This window comes from Crotalus tigris, unplaced genomic scaffold (genome assembly GCF_016545835.1).
Source record: "Crotalus tigris isolate CLP2741 ecotype Arizona unplaced genomic scaffold, ASM1654583v1 scf7180000024480.717441, whole genome shotgun sequence".
In the NCBI taxonomy this organism is placed as follows: Eukaryota; Metazoa; Chordata; class Lepidosauria; order Squamata; family Viperidae; genus Crotalus; species Crotalus tigris.
In genome coordinates this window covers 680837-704594 of record NW_024100650.1, presented here as the reverse complement: position 1 = coordinate 704594, position 23758 = coordinate 680837, and the positions used below count along the sequence as shown (strand labels likewise).

The following is a 23758-nucleotide window of genomic DNA, read 5'->3' as shown; positions in this document are numbered from 1 at the left end:
ATTGTTGATTTATCCAAATTAAAAAGGGATCAGTTATAATTGAACGTGCTTATTCAATTGTTAGCAAGAAAGTTCATTGTCTGCATCCTAGTGCCAAGGTCTTGATGCAAAAATCTATTTTCTCAGACTGGGTTATAAAAAAAAAATGTTCCTCATAAGGACAGGTAGGATCAAAAGGAATCTGGCTTCATCTTTTTGTTTAAGTTTTATTTAAAGCCACTAACAAATTTTATTAAAAGGCATAAGCTCACTTTGTCAGCTTCATGCAGTGCCTGAACTGATGTAAGATTTAAACTGGGATGAGATGGGTTTGGTAGGGAGAAAATATTATTATGCAAATGCAGATCACAAGTTAGGCAGATGGACTGAGGAGATATCTCATCAATTAACAATTCCAGTTGTGTTAAAAACCCATTGTGTTAGATAAGACCTGTTGAGGTAGCCTAAAACCTTTTGATTTTTGTCAGCTTGGTAATAGTCTCTTGCTCTATAATGCTGGTGTACAGTAATTTCTTTCTTCAAAATTGTCAACTTTGGGATTTGTAATCAAGGAAAGTAAAAATAACTTGGGGAACAATTTCTTTGTCCTTGTTTTCAGTCTTAATGTCAACTTTGTGTCATTAACTCTTTTGTGCAAAGTCTGGTTTGGTTCCCCACTATTGCTTGAACTCCTCACTTCAGCAGATCTGATGAACAGCTCAAAAAGTATTCTGTATTTCTGGTTTGCATTCCCTTGATGCAGTGGTTCTCAAATAGTGGGGCGGGCCCCCCAGGGGGGGCGCGAGGCTCTGTAAAGGGGGGCTCGTTTGACCTCGGCAAATACTGTCATATTGGACCACGTGACACACGCAAAGGACCCGATTGGATAGACAGTCACGCGGGGGCGCGAGAAATGTTTTCTTCTTCCTAGGGGGGCATGACAGAAAATAATTGAGAACCACTGCCTTGATGGAACATAATTTGTTTTTATTTTTCGCCCAAAAGGGCATTAAATTCTTGATCAATGAGTTTTGAATTTCATTAATTAGGGGGGAAGCTGAGGGATGTTTATGTTTGTCTTTCTTCATTTACAATCTGTTTATTGCCTCTCTAGCTTTTCACACTTTTCACAATTTAACTGAGTTCAGGGGAAAACATCAGGAGGTTATTTAAATCCTAGGAAAACATCATATACTTCTTGGGGCTTTTTCAGATCCAGACATTTGGGCAGACCAATGGAGAGATGCTTAATACAAAAAATAAACAGACAAAAGTATTCTGCATTGAAATAGTGAAATACAAGATAGTCCTTGATATACAACCACAATTGAGCCTAAATTTTCCATTGTTAAGTGACCTTTCTTGTCACAGCTGTTAAGTGAATCACTGCAGTAGTTAAGTTAGAAACATGATTAAGTCCCATTGACTTTGCTTGTCAGAAGATCACAAAAGCTGATCACGTGATCCCAGGACACTGCAACCGTCATAAATATGAGCCAGTTGCCAAGCATCTAAATTTTGATCATGTGATTACAGGGATGCTGCAACAGTCGTAAGTATGAAAAATGGTCATAAGTCACTTTTTTCAGTGTTGCAAGGTTGCTAAAGGAATGGTTGTAAGTCAAGGACCACCTGTATATAGCAAATTCCTATATTTATAGATATGAATATAATTGTCTGGTTCTTCATGATGCAATTAGACTTTTTCGCATTGTTTCAATATGACTTCATTAACTCTACCCAAGTGGTAATAAAGTGGGATAACAAAATTGTTACTTACATGCAAATTGAAGTGTGGCTTCCCTGCTCAAAATGCTACCATAGACATTGGTGGTAAAACACTGATATTGCCCAGCATCTTTTATTTCACTGGGATTGTTGATAATAAGGCTTCCTTCTATCATACTGTAACGGTAATCACTTTCTATGTCTAACTCGGTTCCATTCCGGAGCCACCTTGGAAGAAAAAACAAATAGTTTAATAAGCTTCAAGAAGACATAGACAGTGGAAAAGAAATTTTGGTGCCATTGATGAGATCACGTTTTTCTGGCCTTTAGCTTAGAAATTTTCATAACATTCATATGCAAAATATTGAGATGCCTAGGTATTTTCTAGAATGTATTTTTTTTAAAAGAAAATGTTTTGTAGCTTTACTTCTAATACACGATTTCCAGCACATTTTCTACCAGTGTACCCAACTGTCTCCTATATTTCTGAGATGCAAACTGTATGTAACATTGTGAAAAGAATGAAACTTTAGCATGATTATGCATTCAGCCATTCTCTTGTATGTTTGGTCAGCCTAAGTAGTTGGGCAGGTAGTCCTTGACTTATGACCACAGTTGAGCCCCAGATTTATGTTACTAAGTGAGACATTTCTTAATTTTGCCCCATTTTATGACCTTTTTCACCATAGTTGTTAAGTAAACCACTGCAGTTGTTGAGTTAGTAACACAGTTGTTAAGCGAATCTGGCTTCCCCAGTGACTTTGCTTATCAGAAGATTACAAAAGGGGATCACATGACACTGGGACACTACAACCATCATAAATATGAGTCAATTGACAAGCATCTGAACTTTGATTATGTAACCATGGGGGTGCTGCTATGATTATAAGTGTAAAAAATGGTCATGTCACTTTTTTCAGTGCTGTTGAATGATCACTAAATGAATTGTTGTAAGTCAAGGATTATCGCTCATGACTGTTAATGCAGATCTTGAAGCAGTGGTATCTGTTTTTCTATTTATTTATTACATTTATAGGCCCACTTGTACTTTTTGTGTACAATTCCCAAAAGGTGTCAGGCTACTTAAGTGAATAATAGGAAGGTGCTATGGTTGCAGTTATGTAAGGTCTGAAGGACATCTTCCAAATCATTTCTGAAATGTACTGTCAGGTGTGAAAGACCAGGTTTACAGGTGGTTTATTAAAAATGCTGATTTTTTGCTAATAAATATTGCTATTCAGTCTAGGCCCAGGAATCTTCTCAACTAATGGTTGGCACATGCTTGGAGTTAAATGAGGTTCAAGGGGGGGAGTTGGACTTACTTCTCTTGTGGTTACATAGGGATTCTAAGCTGATCCCCCTTTTCACACCATCCCCAGGTTCTTTCTTCTACATGTGCAAATTTCCAGAATTTGACTTCTTAAGTCTTCTATAAGTTTATAGCACTAATTTTATACCTTGGATCCTGGCATTGCCTGTTTTTGGAGGTCAGCTCTCACTATATCATGCCAAGCTTGGTATGGCTCTTGCAATTACAGAAATTGTGCCAAATGCAGAATGTTAATTGGTAAAATTATTGAGAATGCTCAAGGGATGATCAAGGGTTAATATAGGAATAAACTGGAAGGTAAATGACATATGCTGGATCTTTTTAAAACATCCACATATTGATCACACTTTGCATACAATGCTTCTAGCATAAGGTAGATGTTCAGTCATCTATAATGTAAATTATATACTGAAAAGTAATATTCATAAAGGTCTACACAGAAGACCAACTCAACATAAGCCAAGCCAGTGACCCAGTGGAAATCTTGACCAGATATCTGAAAGCTGCAGGAATTGATAGAAAAGAAAACAAGCTGAAATTGAATCCTAGCAAGCCTGCATTGTTGGAAAGTCCAGAAATGACTTGATTTTTCTGCTCCAGTGGTGATTCTGGATGGGATAGTAATCTCCTTAAAGGATCAGGTCTTGCAACCTAGTGATGCACTTTGTCTGATGCCTACTTTGAGTCTATGGGTAATGTCTTTGAGTAAAGTATAATGAGTCTATGGGTAATGTCTATTAGCCCCTTGTCTACTTTGAATCTATGGGTAATGGAGGTTTTGCTCATCTCTAGCTAGTACACGAGTCACAGCCTTACTCAGAGAAAGAGGTCCTGGCATCCATAACCTGCAACCCTATCAACTCTTGTACAAATGGTTGCAATGTTCTTTATACAGAACTGCTGTTGAAGATACAGTTAGCAAAAAATACAACAGCCCACTTACTGGTGCGTGAGAACTGCTTCTTGCACATAAAACCAATGTTGTAGCTTCTAACTATATGCTTGAAAATGGAAAATGTGATTTATTTTATTAGAAATCTCTATGTGGCTAGAGTTCCATCTATGTTAGGGAGAACTGCCAGTCCAGTATGTACATTATTTGATTGGATACTATACAGCAGGGGTTCCCAATCCCCGGTTCATGGGCTAGTACTGGGCTGCAGCATGCCAGCAACCGATCCACACAAACCAGCAAAGTCCCATCTATGGGATACAGGCAGTACACAAAACCACACCCCCTCCGGTCTGCGGAAAAACCTCTCTCCACGTAACCGTCCCTGGTGCCCAAAAGATTGGGGACCTCTGCTCTACAGAGTTGGCTGAAAGATGGGTGGCAACATAAATGTTTACATAAATAAATGAAAATAAATCACATGTACTGACAGTTCCTCTGCTATGTTAGCTTGAGGGAAAAATTAGAAATAAGTTCCTTTTTAGTTACAGGACTAGCCTCTGCAATAATTTTATGTAAGAGATTTGTATCACTTCTTCTCTCTTCATGAGATTTAAGAAGTTTTGAACATGGACTTGTGTGGAAGAATTTTTAAAGGTTAAAATAATAATTCAGGATTTTTTAATAATATAATTTAAATTTGCTATATTGTTTTATTGAATGCTTTTATTGCATTACTGTCTCTTGTAAATTGCCAGGAGTCCTAAAGGAGTAAGGCAATATAGAAACAAAACAAACTAACAAATAAAGGCCAAAACTTGAACAGCAAATCTATGAATTGATTGCCCTTCAAAATATTTCTCTGAGATATAATGCTCCAGATCAGGGGAAATTTTTTTTCCCACAACAAATAATGATGGTAAATTTCATATTATTAACCTGCAGTTAAGAAAATATAAAATGTACTTTATTTTACATAGATGATTCATAATTCAAGTCTTTCTATCAGACAAATAAATGAAATAAAAAAAAATTCTATAGAAGACTTGGAATCGTCATAATCAAACTGGACATAATAAATAGTGGAAGCAGGATGAATGGACCCATTAAGCATGTTTAGATTTGGCGAGAAAAAAATAGTTGATTTTGAATAAGAACTGATCCAATTCTCATAGTCTGAACCAATATTCAAACTGAAGTAAAAATGCAGACAAGAATGAACACCGTTGGTAAAAATTGGCTCAAAAGTGTACATTAAGGAAAGCAGTGCTTTGTGTAAGCATGCATATATTGGCAATTGCTTCAGTTTGCCAAATGTATATTTTTAGAAAAAAACAGGTACGTCAATGAATAGATTGAGATAATTTTATAATTGAATCTTTTAAAATAACACCTGGAATGGATTTTAGATAAAACAAACAGAATACAGGTAATTCTCGTCTTATGACCACATCTGAGCCCAAAATTTCCATTGCTAAGCCAGGCAGTTGAGTTTTGCCCCATTTTATGACCTTTCTTCTTGCCACAGCTGTTGAGTGAATCACGGCAGTTGTTAAGTTAGTAACATGGTTGTAAAGTGAATTTGGCTTCCCCATGAACTTTTCTTGTCAGAAAGTCATAAAAGGGGATCACATGACTCTGGGACACTGCAACATCATAAATACAAGACAGTTGCCATACGTCTGAATTTTGATCACATGGCCAATGGGGATTCAATGGACGTGTGAAAAATGGTTGTAAGTTATTTTTTTTCAGTGCCATAACTTTGAACGGTCACTAAATGAAAGGTTGTAAGTAAAAAACTACTTTACACTGACTTGGAATGAAAATAGACAGCTCAACTCCATTGCTAAAACATATTAGCTACCTGTAGGCTGGGGCAGGATTTCCTCTGGCTTGACAGCTGAGGGACACTTTCTTCTCCTCTGAATCCATGGGGAAGATCACATGATCAGGTTCTTGCATAAACGTTGGCCCATAATCAACACCTTCTATGAAGACAAAAAGGAACATTTCCTTCAGAGGTTACAAGTAAAAGCTCTTGCTCAGAGCTATGAGTTACAAGTCTTGTTCAGTATGAATTTTTGACATTTTTGTGATCTACTTCAGAATTATTATTATTCACTTCCCCAATCATCAAATGATACAAAGCATTATAACTAGAAAACATATATCTAGAATTGCCAAGTACTCAGAAGGTCCTTTAGATGAGGTTTTATCAGTACGCTAACCATATATGCCAAGATGTAGTATGGCTCTAGTAGAACCACACATATACCCACACATACATTTTGTAGCCTCATCCTTTGCTGTAATATGCTACCCAGAGTAATCTATGCATGAGTTGGGTAGCTTATATAAATTTGTTCAATAAATAAAATAAATAAATGGAAGCTTCTGGCAATCTAAATTCAAGATGGTGCCTCAAGTCAGAACACTGAGTCATTCAATCTTGATCTCTCAAACTGAAGTGGAACAACAGGCACTTCAACATGATTGAAAGGCACATGGACTGAAGTTATTTTTACCATCCAAACTGATCCTGAGTAGCCAATCCTATCCAAAATTTGAAACAAAAGTATCTCTTTGACAGTCTTCAAAAAGCTACTTCCAACAAAACATCACGGAACTGATTTTATTAATTTCAAAGGTCAGTGTGGGAAAATTTACAGGATCCATTTCAGAGGTTATCAATCCAGCCCCCCTGGACTTCAGATTTAATGTTCTACCAATGTTCTGTTTGCAAGGCCAATCATTAAGGAGACGTCGTCCTCTTCTGGATCAGCCATTTACTCAGGGTTTTCAAAATCAATCACAGCCAATATTCAAAGACAAAATAAGTAGTTGAATTACTTATTAAGCTAAACTGCCTGCTTAATCCAAATGTGTGCCTGGTCATGTTATTCATCATTTAACTCTTTAACTAAATCTACCGTCCATTCTAAGTGAAATTTGGCTTTCCCACAAACCAAGGAAAGATACACTGTATAAAATACAGGACTGAGGATGCTGAAGTGCCAAGAAATTGCTTAAATTACTTAAAAAGATAGAATTTATATGTATAAATGGGTGGGGGCAGTGGTGGGATTCAAATATGTGAACAAACGGTTCTCTGTGTGGATGCTGCTTCTGGAAGTCCATTCTGGGCCTGAGCAACAAAAAATTAGCTACCGGTTCTGCCAAAGTAGTGCGAACCGGCTGAATCCCACCACTGGGTGGGGGTCTATCATACATATAAAAGTACTATGTAGTTTAAATTAGCACTTTGCAGAAAAAAAGGAATGTCTTCTATTCCCCCCCCCCCTTTGGTTTGAAAGAGAATATGCATTCAAATATATTTCAAAGAAAACATGATTAGTGAATATCTTCTGCTTATTTACCTAAGAAAGGCTGAGCGCCAAAGAATTGAGGCCTTTGAACTATGGTGCTGGAGAAGACTCCTGCGAGTCCCTTGGACTGCAAGGTGTTGAAACCGGTCAGTCCTAGAAGAGATCAACCCCGACTGCTCTTTAGAAGGCCAGATCCTGAAGCTGAAACTCAAATACTTTGGCCACCTAATGAGAAGGAAGGACTCACTGGAGAAGGGCCTAATGCTGGGAAAGATTGAGGGCAATAGAAGAATGGGATGACAGAGAATGAGATGGCTGGATGGAGTCACTGAAGCAGTAGGTGTGAACTTAAATGGACTCCAGAAAATGGTAGAGGACAGGAAGACCTGGAGGAACGTTGTCCATGGGGTTGCGATGGATCGGACACGGCTTTGCAATTAACAACAACAACAACATGTCTTTTATCGTATATGCATCTCTATAGAGATTTGAGGAGCATTCATGTAAGGGGCTACAAAAAAGAAAGTTGGTGGTCCTGCCAGTTTTAAATTTGAGCTGTACATTTTGATTGCATGGGACTTTGATTATAAAAGAGGTATCTGTAGGAAGAATCAAGAAAGTCAACATGTCATCGAGAAACACACAATCAAAGACCTTTATCTTTTGTTACTTGTATTGAATGTGCAATAGCAACCATGTTGACTTTTGACACTCTTGTGGACACCTCTGTCCGTGAGGAAGTTTGAACTATAAGAATGACTAACTAACTCAAAGTAACCAGCGAGTTTCTAATCAACCGATATAAGCAATACAGAATAGCAGCTTTTTGTTTGCTGTGAAAATGTCTGCCATTGATTTTCTGCTTGTCATGATCCAGCCAGAAGAAAAAGAAATTGAAAATGTTAACTTCCTGGAAATTAGTTAAAGGACCTCTAGCACGTTGCATAAACACTACTCTACATAAATAAATGACAGAATAATTTGCTTTGTGTCTTTCTGTTCCTAATCCCCATGATTGAATGCTCTTAAACAAACCAATGGTTTTCATCTGCTAATTTGAAAGCTTTTTGCACACACAAAAACACTTGGGTGCCTAAGCATTTGCATGATTTGGTCCTTCTCAACAGACATAATGATTCAGATCAATCCTTGTCAATTTGGTTTCTCAGAGGAATGCAAAAGGGATTCCTAGCAAATTACATATATGAATATTGGCAACCTATCTCTGGAAGAATTATCTGAACACATCTGTAGATATTTATTTTTCATCACATTTCCACACCACCCAGCTTCAAAAGATCAGAGTGGTTTGCAGTAGATAAAGACAACACTAGCAGTAGAATACATAACTATGCCAAAGTAAAAAGAAAAAAAAAAACCTTAACAACAAAGAAGAAAGCAATACATCCCCCCATTTTTTTTAAAGGATGACATTTTAGTTGGTAAAGATTTTCAGGAAAAAAAATGCCACTGTGTTCACTGGGGCTCACTTCATGTAAATCGGTAGAGACTGTAGATCGGTAGAGACTAATGTCAATGTCAGAATCCAATTATATTTCATCTTTAATTATCAAACATAGAAACTCCCAATTCTGCCTTCTCTGGATTCTGCCATAAGAGGGAGAAAAGGGGGAGAGCAAAGGGGCTTTATGGCCCTCACTTCCTTCAGCACACTTCAAAGGACTGAATGTGTGTTTATTGTGGCCTCTAAGCTTTAACATATCAAAGAAGAGTAATTGCCTTTCATGTAGTTATCTGAAGTCTCCATCCAGACGGAAGAAGAAAGGGGATGGAATTGTGATACTTGAAACTATCACTGGAAGGGGGGTTGATTGGGTGGGACTACTGGGGAACCCCTTAAAACCTTGAATGGGAGAGCTTGAACCCCAAGTCCTGTCTAGCATGCCTGCAACCATTTTCTCTTAATAAAGGATTCCTGTTGGAAGAGCTATTCCAAGAGTTCTGTCTTCTTAAGATGCAAAGTGGGGTGGGTCCTTACATTAGACAGGACTTGCAAAATTAATCCACCTGGAAGGTAGACCCTTGCCGGGGGATTTTGCAAAAATTTACCATGTCAGACAACGAAGCAAGAGAGGGAGAAAACTCCCTGGAAAGAGAGCCGCTGACCCAGTTGGAACCTTGCCAGATGTTGGGATCCGAGAGGCCAGATTTCTCAGAAGAAGAAGTGGTGGAGACACAGGACCACAAGCCTCGCTGGTCGATGGGCGTTGGAAAGAAAAGCGAGTGGGGAAAGGAATCAAGAAAAGTGACCCTGAGACGGGGAACCAAGCAACCAGAATGGAAGCAGGAGATGGAGAAATCCCTGCACGCAAGTGAAGAGGGAGGAAGCTGTATGCCGTACTCAGACTGGATCCTAGAGAGAGCTATTGACCTGATGAAGAGAACTCTCAGCTCCCTAGGAGAGGAGATTCCTGAGCCCTACGCCCGCCCCAGTTCCTGGAGCCACAAAGGGAGAGACACCGAGGGGGACGTGGAACCTGCAACCCCAGGGACATTTACTGATCCAGGAGCTCCCACCCCCTACCGGACCACAGATGGAAATCTGGACGGAAGACACTACCACCCACAATGGAGGCACCGATCCATTCCAAGACGTCCACCGTTGGAGGTGAAATTCAAAGGGGAGCCAACACGCTTGGGGTTTTTCCTAACCCAAGTCCTCAGCTACATGGAGGAATATGGGCAGGACATCCCCAGCGACAAAGCCCGCATCCGGATCGTGCAATCTGCCCTGGATGGACCAGCTGCAGATTGGGTGGTGAACCTGCATGACTCCAATGCCCCAGAACTCAGTAACTTCAACCGTTTCATGTCCTCGTTGAGAAGACGGTTTGAAGACCCCCTGGCTGATCGCAAAGCCCGTGAAAGAATAACAACGATGAGGCAGGGCAAACGCCCAGTGGCTGAGTATACACAAGAATTCCGAGCCATTGCCAGCAAACTGAATTGGCCAGAAGACATCCTCCTTGGCCGTTTCAAAGACGGACTAAACTATGATCTATATGATGCTTGCCTGCCCCGAGGAGACCCACATCGACTTGAGGAATGGTACGTCTTGGCAGAGGAAGCAGAGATCGACATATTGAAGAGGCATCGCCGAGGAAAACAATGGAGCCGCCCCCCGCCTGAGCTGACACACCAACCGGTGAAATCATCGGATACAGCCAAGAAGCAGATGGGGTGTTTCAAGTGCGGAAGAGAAGGGCATCGAGCTGTAGAATGCCGCTCAAAGGCCCCCCAGCACAACCCAGACAGATCCCCAATCAACAAACCCAGAGGGTATTCAGCTAAGCCAAAAGAAACAGCCATGAAAATGATGGAAATTGCAGAAAACCCCACCTCTGCTCACCAAGGGGAAAGAACTCCAGCCTACACCACAGGGACGGTGGATGCCTCAGATGACAGCTCGGAAGGCGAACCCCTGGTAAGTGGACGCATCACACCCATCTTCAAAACAGTGACTATATTAATCCCCCCCATGCCCGAAGCTGTGAAGGTGAAAGCCTTAATAGACTCTGGCTGCACCCGCTGCCTCATTAGCCCAACACTAGTGGGGAATCTGGGCATCCCATCCAGGAGACTGGAACAACCAATCTCATTTGGCCAGCTAGATGGATCCATAGCAGGGGGGGTGCCAGCTACCCTAGCCACTCTGCCAATACACCTCTCCCTGGGCAACCATGAAGAGGACTTAACGTTTGTGGTGACCCCAGGTATGGAATGCCCAATGATTCTAGGGATGGAATGGTTGAAAAAATGGAACCCCTGGGTAAATTGGAGGACGAAATTCAGAAATCAAATTCCCGAAGGGGGACCCTATGGACTTAAAACCCCAAGAGAGGCTACCAGAATCAAGAATAGAAAAAGCATCCATAGGAGAGGAAAAAAGATTAACAGAAATACCAGAGGAATATAGGGACCTTGCTGAAGTCTTCAGTGAGGAGAGGGCGAATGAGCTTCCCCCCCACCGACCCACAGACTGTACCATTGAATTCAAGCCTGGGGCAAAACTCCCGAAGCCCAGATTATACTCCATGAGCCCAAAGGAGAAGGAGGAAATGGAAAGATTTATTAAAAAAAACCTAGAGAGAGGTTTCATTGAGCCAGCTAAGCCTAAAGTGGCTGCCCCGGTCCTTTTTAGAGAGAAGAAGGATGGCTCTTTACGTTTATGCGTGGATTATAGGGCCCTGAACACAATCAGTGAAAGCAACCTATACCCGCTGCCCCTCATGAAAGACATGCTGTCACACCTATCGAAAGGGAAAATTTTTTCTAAACTAGACTTAAGGGAAGCTTACTATCGAGTGAGAATCAAGGAAGGGGACGAATGGAAGACTGCATTTAACTGCCCCATGGGGTGCTATCAATTCAAAGTCTTGCCATTTGGATTACAAGGGGGCCCTGCAGTCTTTATGCAATTAATCAATGACGTTCTAAGGGAGCACCTGTTTAAGGGGGTCCTTGTTTACTTGGACGACATTCTTATCTTTACCGAAACAAAAGAAGAACACGTCAAACTTGTCAGAGCGGTTTTAAAGAAGCTGCGAGCCGCTCACCTATATGCCAAACTCTCAAAATGCGAATTCCACCAGGAAAGGATAGACTACCTAGGCTATCGCATATCCCCACAGGGCATTGAAATGGACCCAGAGAAGGTCAGAGCAGTATTAGAATGGGCACCACCCCGCACAAGAAAGCAACTACAAAGTTTCCTGGGCTTTGCAAATTTTTACCGCCAATTCATCCCCTCATTTGCAAGATAGCCTTGCCCCTCACCAACTTACTAAAAACGAAGGGAACATCCTCAGTAAAACCTAGCCAGCCACTAACATGGACAATGGAGTGCCAAGCAGCGTTTGAGAGACTAAAGAGACTTTTTTCTGCCGAACCAGTACTAAGGCACCCAGATATGGACAAGCCCTTCATAATACAGGCAGATGCAAGTGATGTGGCAGTGGGGGCTGTGCTATTACAAGAAAATGATGATGCAGTATTGCAACCCTGTGCATATACATCCAAGAAACTCACGGAAACAGAACAGCGCTGGCCCGTATGGGAGAAGGAGGCTTATGGGATACGTTGGGCATTACTCACGTGGCGACAGTTCCTGGAAGGCAACAAAATCCCCTTCCAGGTATGGACTGATCACAAAAATTTAGAAGCCCTGAAAACTTCCAGGAAACTCAATCCCAAACAAGCCCGCTGGTCCCAGCATTTTCACCAATTCCAATTTAAGCTCAAACATTTACCAGGAAGAAAGAACTTCCTGGCAGATGCACTATCTCGCATGCCCCAATATAACAGCGCACGAACCACAGACTCTAGACCAATAATGGCAGAATCACAACTGGCAGCGCCAGTAACCACAAGAACCCAAGCCAAAATAAAACCACAACTGGACAGCCAAACTGGGATTGAATTCAGAAAAAGTTTGGAAACAGATGATTGGTTCCAGAAAAACAAACATGTGTGCACAATGAGAGACGGATTGCCTTGGGTAGGGGAAAAGTTATATATACCAACAACTCAAAGACTAACTTTCATGCAACTTTGCCATGACACAAAATCAGCAGGGCATTTTGGATTTGTAAAAACTTTACACTTAATTAAACGGCAATTTTGGTGGCCATCAATAAAAAAGGACATAGAAAGTTATGTTGCCAGCTGCCCAACCTGTGCATCAGCAAAGAGGTTGCAAGGGAAATCGCCAGGGCTGTTACAACCAGTGGCAAGTCCCTCAGCCCCCTGGAGGGAAATAGCCATGGATTTTATAGTGGAATTGCCTGAAAGCAATGGGAATACTGTTATCTGGACAGTCACGGACCTATTTTCCAAACAGGTGCACTTTATCCCTTGCCAAAAAATTCCCACTGCAAAGGCCTTAGCAAAACTTTTTATCCAGCACATTTACAGATTGCACGGGGCACCCCAACGCATCATCTCTGATAGGGGAGTGCAATTTACGTCTACATTTTGGAAGGAATTTTTATCCCTCTTAGGGACCACTCAGGGACTGACATCTAGCCATCACCCTCAGACAGATGGACAAGCGGAACGCTGCCAGTCGGTACTTGAGCAATATTTGAGATGTTTTTTAAATTTCCAACAGAGTGATTGGACGGACTTACTTCCTTTTGCAGAAGTTGCCTACAATAATGCAGTCCACTCCAGCACAGGCTACACTCCTTTTCAAATAGCCAACGGTCAAAGTTTCAACCCTATGCCAGAGTTAACCCCAAAAGAACCAACGATCCCTTCACTGAAAGAATGGATGGAAAGCCTACAAAACACCTGGCCAATAGTCAGAAAATCACTAGATGAAGCTAGGCGGGCATACAAAGCACAAGCCGATAAAAAAAGGGTTGAGCCTACACCATTCATTATAGGAGAAATGGTGTACTTATCTACAAAATACCTAAAGTCCCTACAGCCCTGTAAAAAACTTGGACCAAAATATATAGGACCTTTTCCAATTAAAAGGATCATAAATCCAGTAACAGTAGAATTAGAATTACCCAAAAACCTCAGGCAAATACACCCAATTTTTCATTGCAGCTTGCTGAAAAGAGAGCATCAGTCACCTCTACGGCCAAAAATCCCCCCCCCACCACCTCCAATCATGGTGGAGGGGGAACAACACTTCGAAATAAAAGAGATCCTTGACTCTAGGAGATATCGTGGAACAACTCAGTACCTAGTTGCCTGGAAACACCTCCCTGCCTCACAAAATGAGTGGGTCCATAAACGTCACGTCAGAGCCCCGAAGCTATTGAAGAAGTTTCACACAGAGTATCCTAACAAGCCTAACTAAATTTTTTACTTGTGTTTTCTTTCAGGTGGATCTCTCTTATTGTTAAGAGGGGCCGGATGTCAGAATCCAATTATATTTCATCTTTAATTATCAAACATAGAAACTCCCAATTCTGCCTTCTCTGGATTCTGCCATAAGAGGGAGAAAAGGGGGAGAGCAAAGGGGCTTTATGGCCCTCACTTCCTTCAGCACACTTCAAAGGACTGAATGTGTGTTTATTGTGGCCTCTAAGCTTTAACATATCAAAGAAGAGTAATTGCCTTTCATGTAGTTATCTGAAGTCTCCATCCAGACGGAAGAAGAAAGGGGATGGAATTGTGATACTTGAAACTATCACTGGAAGGGGGGTTGATTGGGTGGGACTACTGGGGAACCCCTTAAAACCTTGAATGGGAGAGCTTGAACCCCAAGTCCTGTCTAGCATGCCTGCAACCATTTTCTCTTAATAAAGGATTCCTGTTGGAAGAGCTATTCCAAGAGTTCTGTCTTCTTAAGATGCAAAGTGGGGTGGGTCCTTACAGTCAACTTTCCTTTTCAGATCTGAAAAGGATCAAATGATCTGAAATATATCTAGAATCCTACAAGTATCACAACAGGACTTACACATTACACAAACTGTTTCTGACTCTTAAACGGATTTAGGATTACAGTCTATAAATTGTCTTCTGTTTATGTACTTTTGGAGAAAGTGGTAAGCTACATTAAGAGTTTACAAAAGTATATATCTCTTTCTTTTTTTAATCAGTTAATAAAAAGCCAAGAAATAGGGCCTTTGGCACATTCCAAGTCCCAAACCAGAGTACATAGCCAAGTTTCTAATGCCTTATGAAAGGTTAAAATGACTGGGTCCATTTTAATCTCTGAATGAATCCAAATAACAGGACCTATAGCAGAGAAGGTCTATCTTCTAGTTCCCGTCAGTTGGCTCTCTTTAGTTGATGGGATCTGCAACATTCCAAATTTGCTGGATTGAATTGGACCAGGTAGCCTGGTCCAAGCCACTTAGGGCTTCAAAAGGTGATGATCAGCACCTTAAATTGTACCTGGAAACACACCTGTACCAGTGCAACTCACACAGTAGTGGTGTTGCATATGCCATTTATACAGCACAATTTACTACCGTGCAGCTGCATCTGAAGTTTGAATATTATTCAAAGGCTCCACGTACAGTAGGGTTATCAAATTTGCAATGTCACATGATGTGTTGCGATATATCGTGACTTTTTTGCCATTGCCGGCAATGGGGTGGCCGAGGTTTCGCTATGATGCATCCGGCTCGAGGTCAACAGTTTGACACCCCTGATGGAGAGTGTGTTACAGTAATCTAAGCAAGAGGTTACAAGGGCCTGGATGGCAGTGAGCAGGTCCTCCTGGTCCAAGAATGGGTGCAACTGATGCATCACCTAAAGGAGCAGGAGCCATTAAACTAGAAGGATTTCCAGACTGCACACCAGGTCTGAGCACCAGAGTAGCAGATGGAAGAATTATACACAGCCACTCAGTCTTGCTTGAGTTGAGCTGGATCCATTTCATCCCATCCAGACCCCAACTGCTTCCAGTTATTGGGATAAAACATAAACAGCAACACTCAGAGGGCCTGGAATATGGATACAGTTTTGCGTTAGGAATGGGAAGACCCCAGATTCAAATCAACTCTTAGCCATAGGATGGCTCCAGCCAATAATTCTTTCTCAACCTGACTTGATGTGGTGGAAAAAAACTGAAGGAAGAAAGTATTATACAGTATGTCCTGCAATAAAAGATAGGATATACATAAAATGAAAATATAAACAATGATTGTCGGTATATTTTCAAACATTGTGAGCCTTAATGGTAACATTACTCTAAAACACATAATTGCAGAGGAAGTAATGCAATTAGAATTATTAATTAATAATTTTATTTATTAATAAAATAATTAATAACATATAATGCATAGTATACATTATCAATTAATTGATAATAAAAGTATAATTTTATTAATTAAATAATTATTATTAATTAAAATGGTTAATTATCATTAATTATCCAAATTTATTCCTAAAGAAAGAATTACAGTAAATTATTATTCACACTGATAGTAGCCATATTACTATTTTGTCTAATTGTTGATCTAGAGGTCCTTAAAGCTGTGTCTGGCATTTTAAAATATAAACAAAGAAAACAGGTAAAGTGGGATTGATAACCAATCAGGGAAAAAAAAGCTCAGCAAAAAAGACTAAAGCATGGTTGGATGGTTCCGTGCTGAGAGCTGCAGAATCCATAGTTCTAAATTCCCAAAGGTCAAAATTCTCTAAGCTGACTGCAGACCAAGTTGTGTTTTCTAACTTTAGCTATAATTTGTAAGCAAGAACATAAAATGGGAGGAGAAATTAATAGGTTATAACAAATCATGACAAGGATGTTGATACATAATAAATCAATGACTTTCCTTAACAAAGACAGATCTGTTGAGAAATAAATGCAGACAAACATATGTTATCACTTAATACCATTAATTTCCCCAGGGCAATATTACTTTTCTCCTGCTTTTCATCAAGATTTTAGTAACACCTGTCAATTGTCAGCCTCCTCCAGTTCTGAACTTCAGCAACTTCCTTACAAATTCTAAATTGCAATATATGTTATCAAGCTGTAGCAGTATTTCATCAACCTTGACAGCTTAAAGATATATGAGAATTTTGATTCCCAGAATTTCCTGGCAAACATACTCGTCAGGGAATTCTGGGAATTGAACTCCACACATTTTCAAGATGCCAAGGTTGACAGATGCTGAATTAAAATTATGCGAGTCTGCATAAATTTCGATTGATAACAATGTCCCCCTCCCCAAGTACGCATATAACATTTCAAGTATTCACATAGAATTTCAGCAAATTATTAAACCCTCCCATACAAAAAGTGGAGTTTGATACCTTTGAAGTGTATGTTTCCTTAAAATTCACAGCTTTGTGCCTATTTTGGTACACAACTGGTCTGTAATATCTACAACTTATTCTGTTCATATAAAAATTAAATATATCCATTTAAAATATGTGATTTCCACTAATGTTTCCAAATAGCCTTAAAAGCCTTAATAAACAGTATTTTGTATTAATTTGTTCACCCCCTCTTCTTTGTGGCAGCCCCTTAAGTATTGGAATACTGCTATCATGTCACCCCTAATCCTTCTTTTCACTAAACTAGACATATCCAGTTCTGGCAACCGTTTTTTGTATGTTTTAGCCTCCAGTCCCCTGATCATCTTTGTTGCTCTTCTGTGCAATCTTTCTAGAGCAGGGATGTCAAACTCGCCACGTTACGTGATGTGTCGTGATATATCGTGACTTTCCCCCCATTGCTGGAGCTGGGGTGGGTGCCATTTCGGCATGATGCATCCGGCCAGCGGGCCGGCAGTTTGACACCCTTGTTCTAGAGCAGTGGTTCTCAACCTGTGGGTCGGGACCCCATTTGGGGTCGAACAACCATTTAACGGGGGTCGCCAAACAACGCAGTCTGCCATTTTTTCCCCCTTTTCCTTAGCTGTGCTACTCCCTTTTATTCTATTGGCTTTTGAAAGCCAATAGAATAGACTCTCTTGAATAGAGTCTAATTCTATTGGCTTTCAAAAGCCAATAGGAATTGTCCAGGCTGTCTCTGCCCTGCTGAGCCCGCCAAAAGTCCCATTCTGCAAACGGTGCTGCACCAGTTGAGTAGTCCTCGACTTACGACTGGTTGAGTAGTCCTTGACTTACGACCGGTTGGGGGTCGCGGCATTAAAAAGGTTGAGAACCACTGTTCTAGAGTCTCAACATATTTTTTATATTGTGTTGACCAAAATGGATGCAATATTCCAAGTGTACCGAAGTCTTACCAAGGCTTTATAAAGTGGTACTAAAACTTTACGTGATCTTGATTCTATCCCTCTGTTAATGCAACCTAGGACTGCATTGGTTTCTTGGTTGCTGCCTCACACTTCTGACTCATATATAAGTGATTGTCCACTAAGACTCCAAGATCCCTCTTGCAGTTACTATTATTGAGCCAGGTATCACCTATGCTATACCTGTGCATCAGGATATTTCATATGAAAAAGAAATCTGTGGCAAATTATTCAGGCATCCAATACCAGATGCTTTGTGTTGTCTTGCTTATTATGATGATAATATGAATGAATGGCTGTAATTTGAGGATTATCTGTAATTTGCTCCTCCCTGGTTTTCTGGGAGGTAATGAAACAGGCCAGAAGACAAAGTTAGGACTCAGCATGGGCTCATCTGGACATATCCACTTGAAACCATGCAAAGGATTTCTTCCTATATGTCAGTGAATGCTGGAAGAAAGCTTTGTAACCTCTGTTACATTCTCAAATACTGAACCCATCCAGAATTGTAGTCAAGCTGCCATTTTGCCCTGAAAAACCGGACACTGGAACTCTAAAAGATCTATTGTGACATATATATGAGCCATTTATAACGCTTTTGTTATTGTAGACTTCGTTGCATCTCTAAGACCAGAAGAAGAGAACCTGCTACATATTTTAAGAACCAAGAGTATCATATTTTTGTAGTTACAGAAACTGCAAGTGGTGTGAATGGCATTGTGTGGATCTCTATTTTTTTTTGTACCTGTCCACTTTCATTAATTTTGCCATTGTTTACTCCTTTATTTTGATTATTATGATACTTATTTCATTGTCCTTAGCAATTTCTTACTGTAAACTGTCCAAGGCTATTAAGAGTTGAGTGGTATTTAAATAAATAAATATGTTGTGTGTATGCACACACACACATATACACACACACAAAGAGAGAGAGAGAAAGAGAAACTTTCTATAACAACTACAATCTAGAATGTTCTCTCTTCTGAAATTCATTAGGAACTTTCATCTACCACTGACAACCTTCAATGGATGAAATTTTGTTTTTCCTTTCTTTTCCCTTCATGCTTTTAAAAGTATATGTTTCTTTACTGTATGTATGTATTTATGTATTTAAGTGTGTGTGTGTATATATATGTATATGTCTATACTGTATATATGTATGTGTGTGTATCTATCTATCTATCTATCTATCTATCTATCTATCTATCTATCTATCTATCTATCTATCTATCTCTGTATCTGTATGTGTGTGTGTGTATGTTGCAATACAATTTTTTTTTTTTTTACTGGAAATCGGTTTTAATACAATTGATCAACTTATCACATTCTCTTGGCCTTGGAGAGAATATACAGGGGCTGTTTTTCAAAGGGAAGCAATTCTACTATCTACTGAAAGGGCCTTGTTGATGTTAACAGACAATTGGATTGACAGCTCAGTGCCATTGATTTAAATGGTCTATTCTAAGTATGCTGAAGCCTGAACTAAACGTAATTCAGTTTCAGAGCCTGCTGGGAGAAAATCGAGGTAATCAGTTCTGCTACCTCTCTTGGTTGTTCAAACTGCTTTTACTGTTAGGAGATTTTTCTTGAAACTCAGATGAATTTTTTTTCTTCCTGTAACTTAAAACTATTGTTCTGTGTTCTGCATTCTGGAATAGGAGAATGTGGACATTTTGTTCTAGGTGACATCTTTCAGGTAATTATAAGAGTGTGCTACCTCATCCCTCTCAATCTCCTTTGCTCATATATCCAATTCCCTTCATTTCTGTTCATAGGACTTGTTTCTGGTCTCTGAATCATTCTTGTTGCCATTCTCTGAATCTCCACCAACGTATTTGCTTCTGGCCCTGTTAAAGCATAATTCCCACAACTGAACACAGTCCTTGAGATTGGCTGATTTAATAGAAAGTCAAGTGTTATGATAGTTCCCCAAAGCAGCTATTATTCATTAGTTCAGACATCACTTTTCACTTTTGTATTCATTCTTTGACTATTTGCTTTCAATTTACAATTGCTATGTGCCAGCTTCAGATTGTGAGTGTTCATGGTCTTTCAATTAACCTTCATTATTGTGGAAACAGCCATTCTGAATTCATTTCTGAATCTATTTTTGCAAATTTCAGGCTAGTGTACATAGACAGCAAATCCAATTAAATTAACAATCTTCTTCTTCTTCTTCTTCTTCTTCTTCTTCTTCTTCTTCTTCTTCTTCTTCTTCTTCTTCTTCTTCTTCTTCTTCTTCTTCTTCTTCTTCTTCTTCTTCTTCTTCTTCTTCTTCTTCCTCTTCTTCTTCTTTTTCTTCTTCTTCTTCTTCTTCTTCTCCTTCTCCTTCTCCCCCTTCTTCTTTCTTCTTTCTTTCTAGGATTTTAGCTAAGACACATTTTTCCCCATTAGCATTGGATGAGAACAATAGTGCCTTTTGATTTAAGACTGGAGAACAGTAAGCTTGCATCAATTTTGCAAAAGCTCACTAAAGGGGACAAAATATTTCACCAAATGTTGTATTGCAGTTGCAAATGCTGGCGCACTGTGTGAAATTAAGCCAGTTTTCAGACTTCTATCATTCTTGTGGGTGCAAATAGGTGCAACTGAAAGCTGAAACATACTCTAGTTGCTTGAGTCTGGGGAAATCTGTTTTTATATTTCATAGAAAAAGATAACAAAATGTTTGATTGCACATAGTAGAACAGACAATAAAACACTCTTTTGATGTAGTGTTATGGGCTTTTCTGACACCAGTGGTTTTTACTTGATGAAAAGAACTTAAACAATAGTCAAGGTCATGTACTCCAAGCCCAACAAGGGAGAAAAAGATACATGAGGAGATGTTGCTCTCTAAACTACAAGACTGGAACTGATAGTTTTTAAACCTGATAGTTTTAAGCTTGATAGAAACCTTGGAGCTAATCCCCTTAAAACTCTTATACTCATGAGGGGTTAGGCTTCCTAGATCAATCTCCCTTCGCTTGTCACAGAACTCAGCACTGAGAACTGCCAGATCTGGGATGCAAAAATCAGGCAACCACAACTCAGCAGTGAAGAGATGTAACAATATTTACTTTTTTTAAAAAAGGAAAACCATAAACGGAGGGTGGGGTTTAAGAGTCTTGCTATAAAATAATACTAAACATGAGTAAAGCTCATCAGGAAAAGGAAAAGCCATCTGAATAATTTATTCTACTGTAGAGGTTACACACACACACACACACACACACACACAAATACTGTACTTACATACATACATACACATACACACACATATATGCATACAGAAACAACTTCCTCCTGAGAAAACATTTACAAAATATAATTGTTGATAAAATTTATTTTGGTAAGTAGAACCTCACAGCTATAAGTTTCAATACGTAACAAATATTATGGAGTCATCTGTGAAAAATATTGGGACAATCGGGGGAGAATTAGTTTAGTTTTCTAGCCCCCCCCATATATTGATTTTTAAAGGTAGAGACATCACCACCTTTTACGACTGTAGTATTATTGTTATCCTTCTCATCTTCTCGACTAATCCCTATTATTATATTTTATATATCATATATGAAAATAATAATACATACACTATATAAATATAATCTAAATATAAATAAATAATCACACACACTCATATAATTTTTGTATTATTATTACTCTATTGCTTTGCACGTATATTGTAAGCTTCTGCACCAAAGACAAATTCCTTTTGTGTCTAATCACACTTGGCCAATAAAGAATTCTATTCTATTCTATTCTATTCTGTTCTGTTCTGTTCTGTTCTGTTCTGCTCTGCTCTGCTCTGCTCTGCTCTGTAGTAGTAATGCAGTTTTACTTCAAGTCTAGCTTACCTGGGTTACCTTAATATGGTTTCAATAAAAGGATTGTAGGAAACACATTGCAAGGGCTTATTTTAAGATTTATGAAAACATGGGAGACGGTGGAAGTTGTTTGCTGAAGTTGGGTGGGAAGGTGCAAAAACAATTGAAATAACATAAATCATTTCTGAACATGTCACAGTCTCAGATCTCTTCACTGTGATGGATAGAGGAAAGGGGGTGAGGTGGGGAATCAAACGTACCCTCTTGTTTGAAGGCATCTGAGAATGGCTCGGGGTTTGTTGGTGGGTGATAGGGCTGCGATGACCCTTGCCAATCCAGAGAGGAGATGCTTCCCATGGCAGGGTAACTTGATTTTATGACCTATTTCACAACAATTGTTAAGTGATTGCTGAGATCATTACACAAACTAATGGTTCACTATGAAAACCAGAAGTTAGAAGGAAGTGAACTACCAATAATCTTTTCTGCCATCCTCACCACTCTTTGCACCTCCTTCCTGTCTGAAGCAATAATGCTTCCAAATCAGACAGTAATGCCATATGACAGGATACTCTGGAGTGTCCCTCTATAGAAAGTGGTAAGGATAGGAGAAGGAAGATGTACTTTTCTTATGTGACGCAGAAAATGCAGGTGCTGCTGCGCCCGTTACACCAGTGTGTCACTGTTGAGTGACCAATATCTGCAGACCCCTCAAATCTTGGATATAATCTATTTCAACTTCTCCCCTCAGGATACTGCTATAGGGCATTGCATGCCAAAACTACTAAATACAAAGACATCCCCCCCCCCCGGCCATAACTCTGCTGAACACTTAATTCCCACAGCGTTGTCTCACTTCTCATCTTTCTCATCCTCTCATCTTTCTTACTATCTTCTCCTATTGGTTTCTTTTGATTTATTAATTGTTTATTGTGATTTATGACTTATTACTTGCTGTCATAGAGACAAATTCCTTGTGTGTCCAGTCACACTTGGCCAATAAAGAATTTTATGATTCTATATTTACAAAACATATGCAAAATATTTTTCCCTCAGATTATTGCATCTTCAGATTATTTATTTTGATAGTCTGACTATAAATACTGTTTAGAAACTTTTGTTTCATGGATGGAACAAAACAGGACCTGGTTATTTTTGAGCTGTGTTTTCAGAGATTTAACTGTTCCAACTCAGTGACTGGGCTGTTTTATGCCAAGCTCTCTCCAACCAAACCATTTCAGACTGGATAAAGGTATATGAAATGCAGTTTTAAGAGAGATGTAAGAAATATTTAAACATATTGCTTAACATATAGATAAGGTGAGTATAGACTGCTCTATGTCTGCCACATTGATCTGTAAGCCACTGCCTTAAAAAAAAAAAAGATGGGGAACTTACACATGAAAGGATGGACGGGTTATTCCTACAGTAAGCTAATCAAGCTGCACTTGATTATGCAACTGTATAATACAAAAGTATCTGTGTTGATGCATGAAAGTATTTTGCAGTTGTAGCTAACATGTCTAAAATTGTCTAAAACCAAACACTAACTGTTATGTTAACCTTTAGCATGCATGGTTTGTGTTGAGCTTCAGATGCCTTTAAAACTGCAAAGATACTTCCTTAGTTTGAGTTGATTTATTGAGCATTTTGTGTGCACTATGGGAATGTTCTTGTCTAGTGTTAACATTATGAATACAGTTAAGAAGCATCAGTCATTCTTGTTTGCTTGTTAATTTATTTTGATTTTGCAGCTGGCAGTTACTACTATGTGGAAGTAACAAAAAGGAAGGCTAAAATGATTAGTTACTACCTTTATCCTTGGCTGAACCAGGAAACTATAAAGAGTTCTATTGATTCTTTCAACTGGGAAATGGGAAGCTTTTTTGATAATAGGTTTTGATTTAAAGAAATTTTGTAGTGGATAACTGCAGGACTGGGATTCCAATGTTTTCTGCAGGCATTTATTTTAATGTTTTAAAATTATTTTACAACCC

General features: G+C 39.4%; 1 protein-coding gene across 1 annotated transcript in view; it reads right to left on the bottom strand.

The window, feature by feature from the left end:
- LOC120303719 (contactin-5-like) overlaps window positions 1-22329 on the bottom strand; it is a 29119-nt gene extending 6790 nt beyond the window's left edge. Inside the window, exons 1-3 of the mRNA XM_039333424.1 lie at window positions 22022-22329; window positions 5797-5920; window positions 1760-1935 (exon numbers count right to left, since the gene is read on the bottom strand). Of these exons, the coding sequence (XP_039189358.1) occupies window positions 1760-1935; window positions 5797-5920; window positions 22022-22118 (397 nt within the window). The 5' untranslated portion in view covers window positions 22119-22329. The remainder of the gene's footprint in view (window positions 1-1759; window positions 1936-5796; window positions 5921-22021) is intronic.
- Between the last annotated feature and the right edge of the window lie 1429 nt (window positions 22330-23758).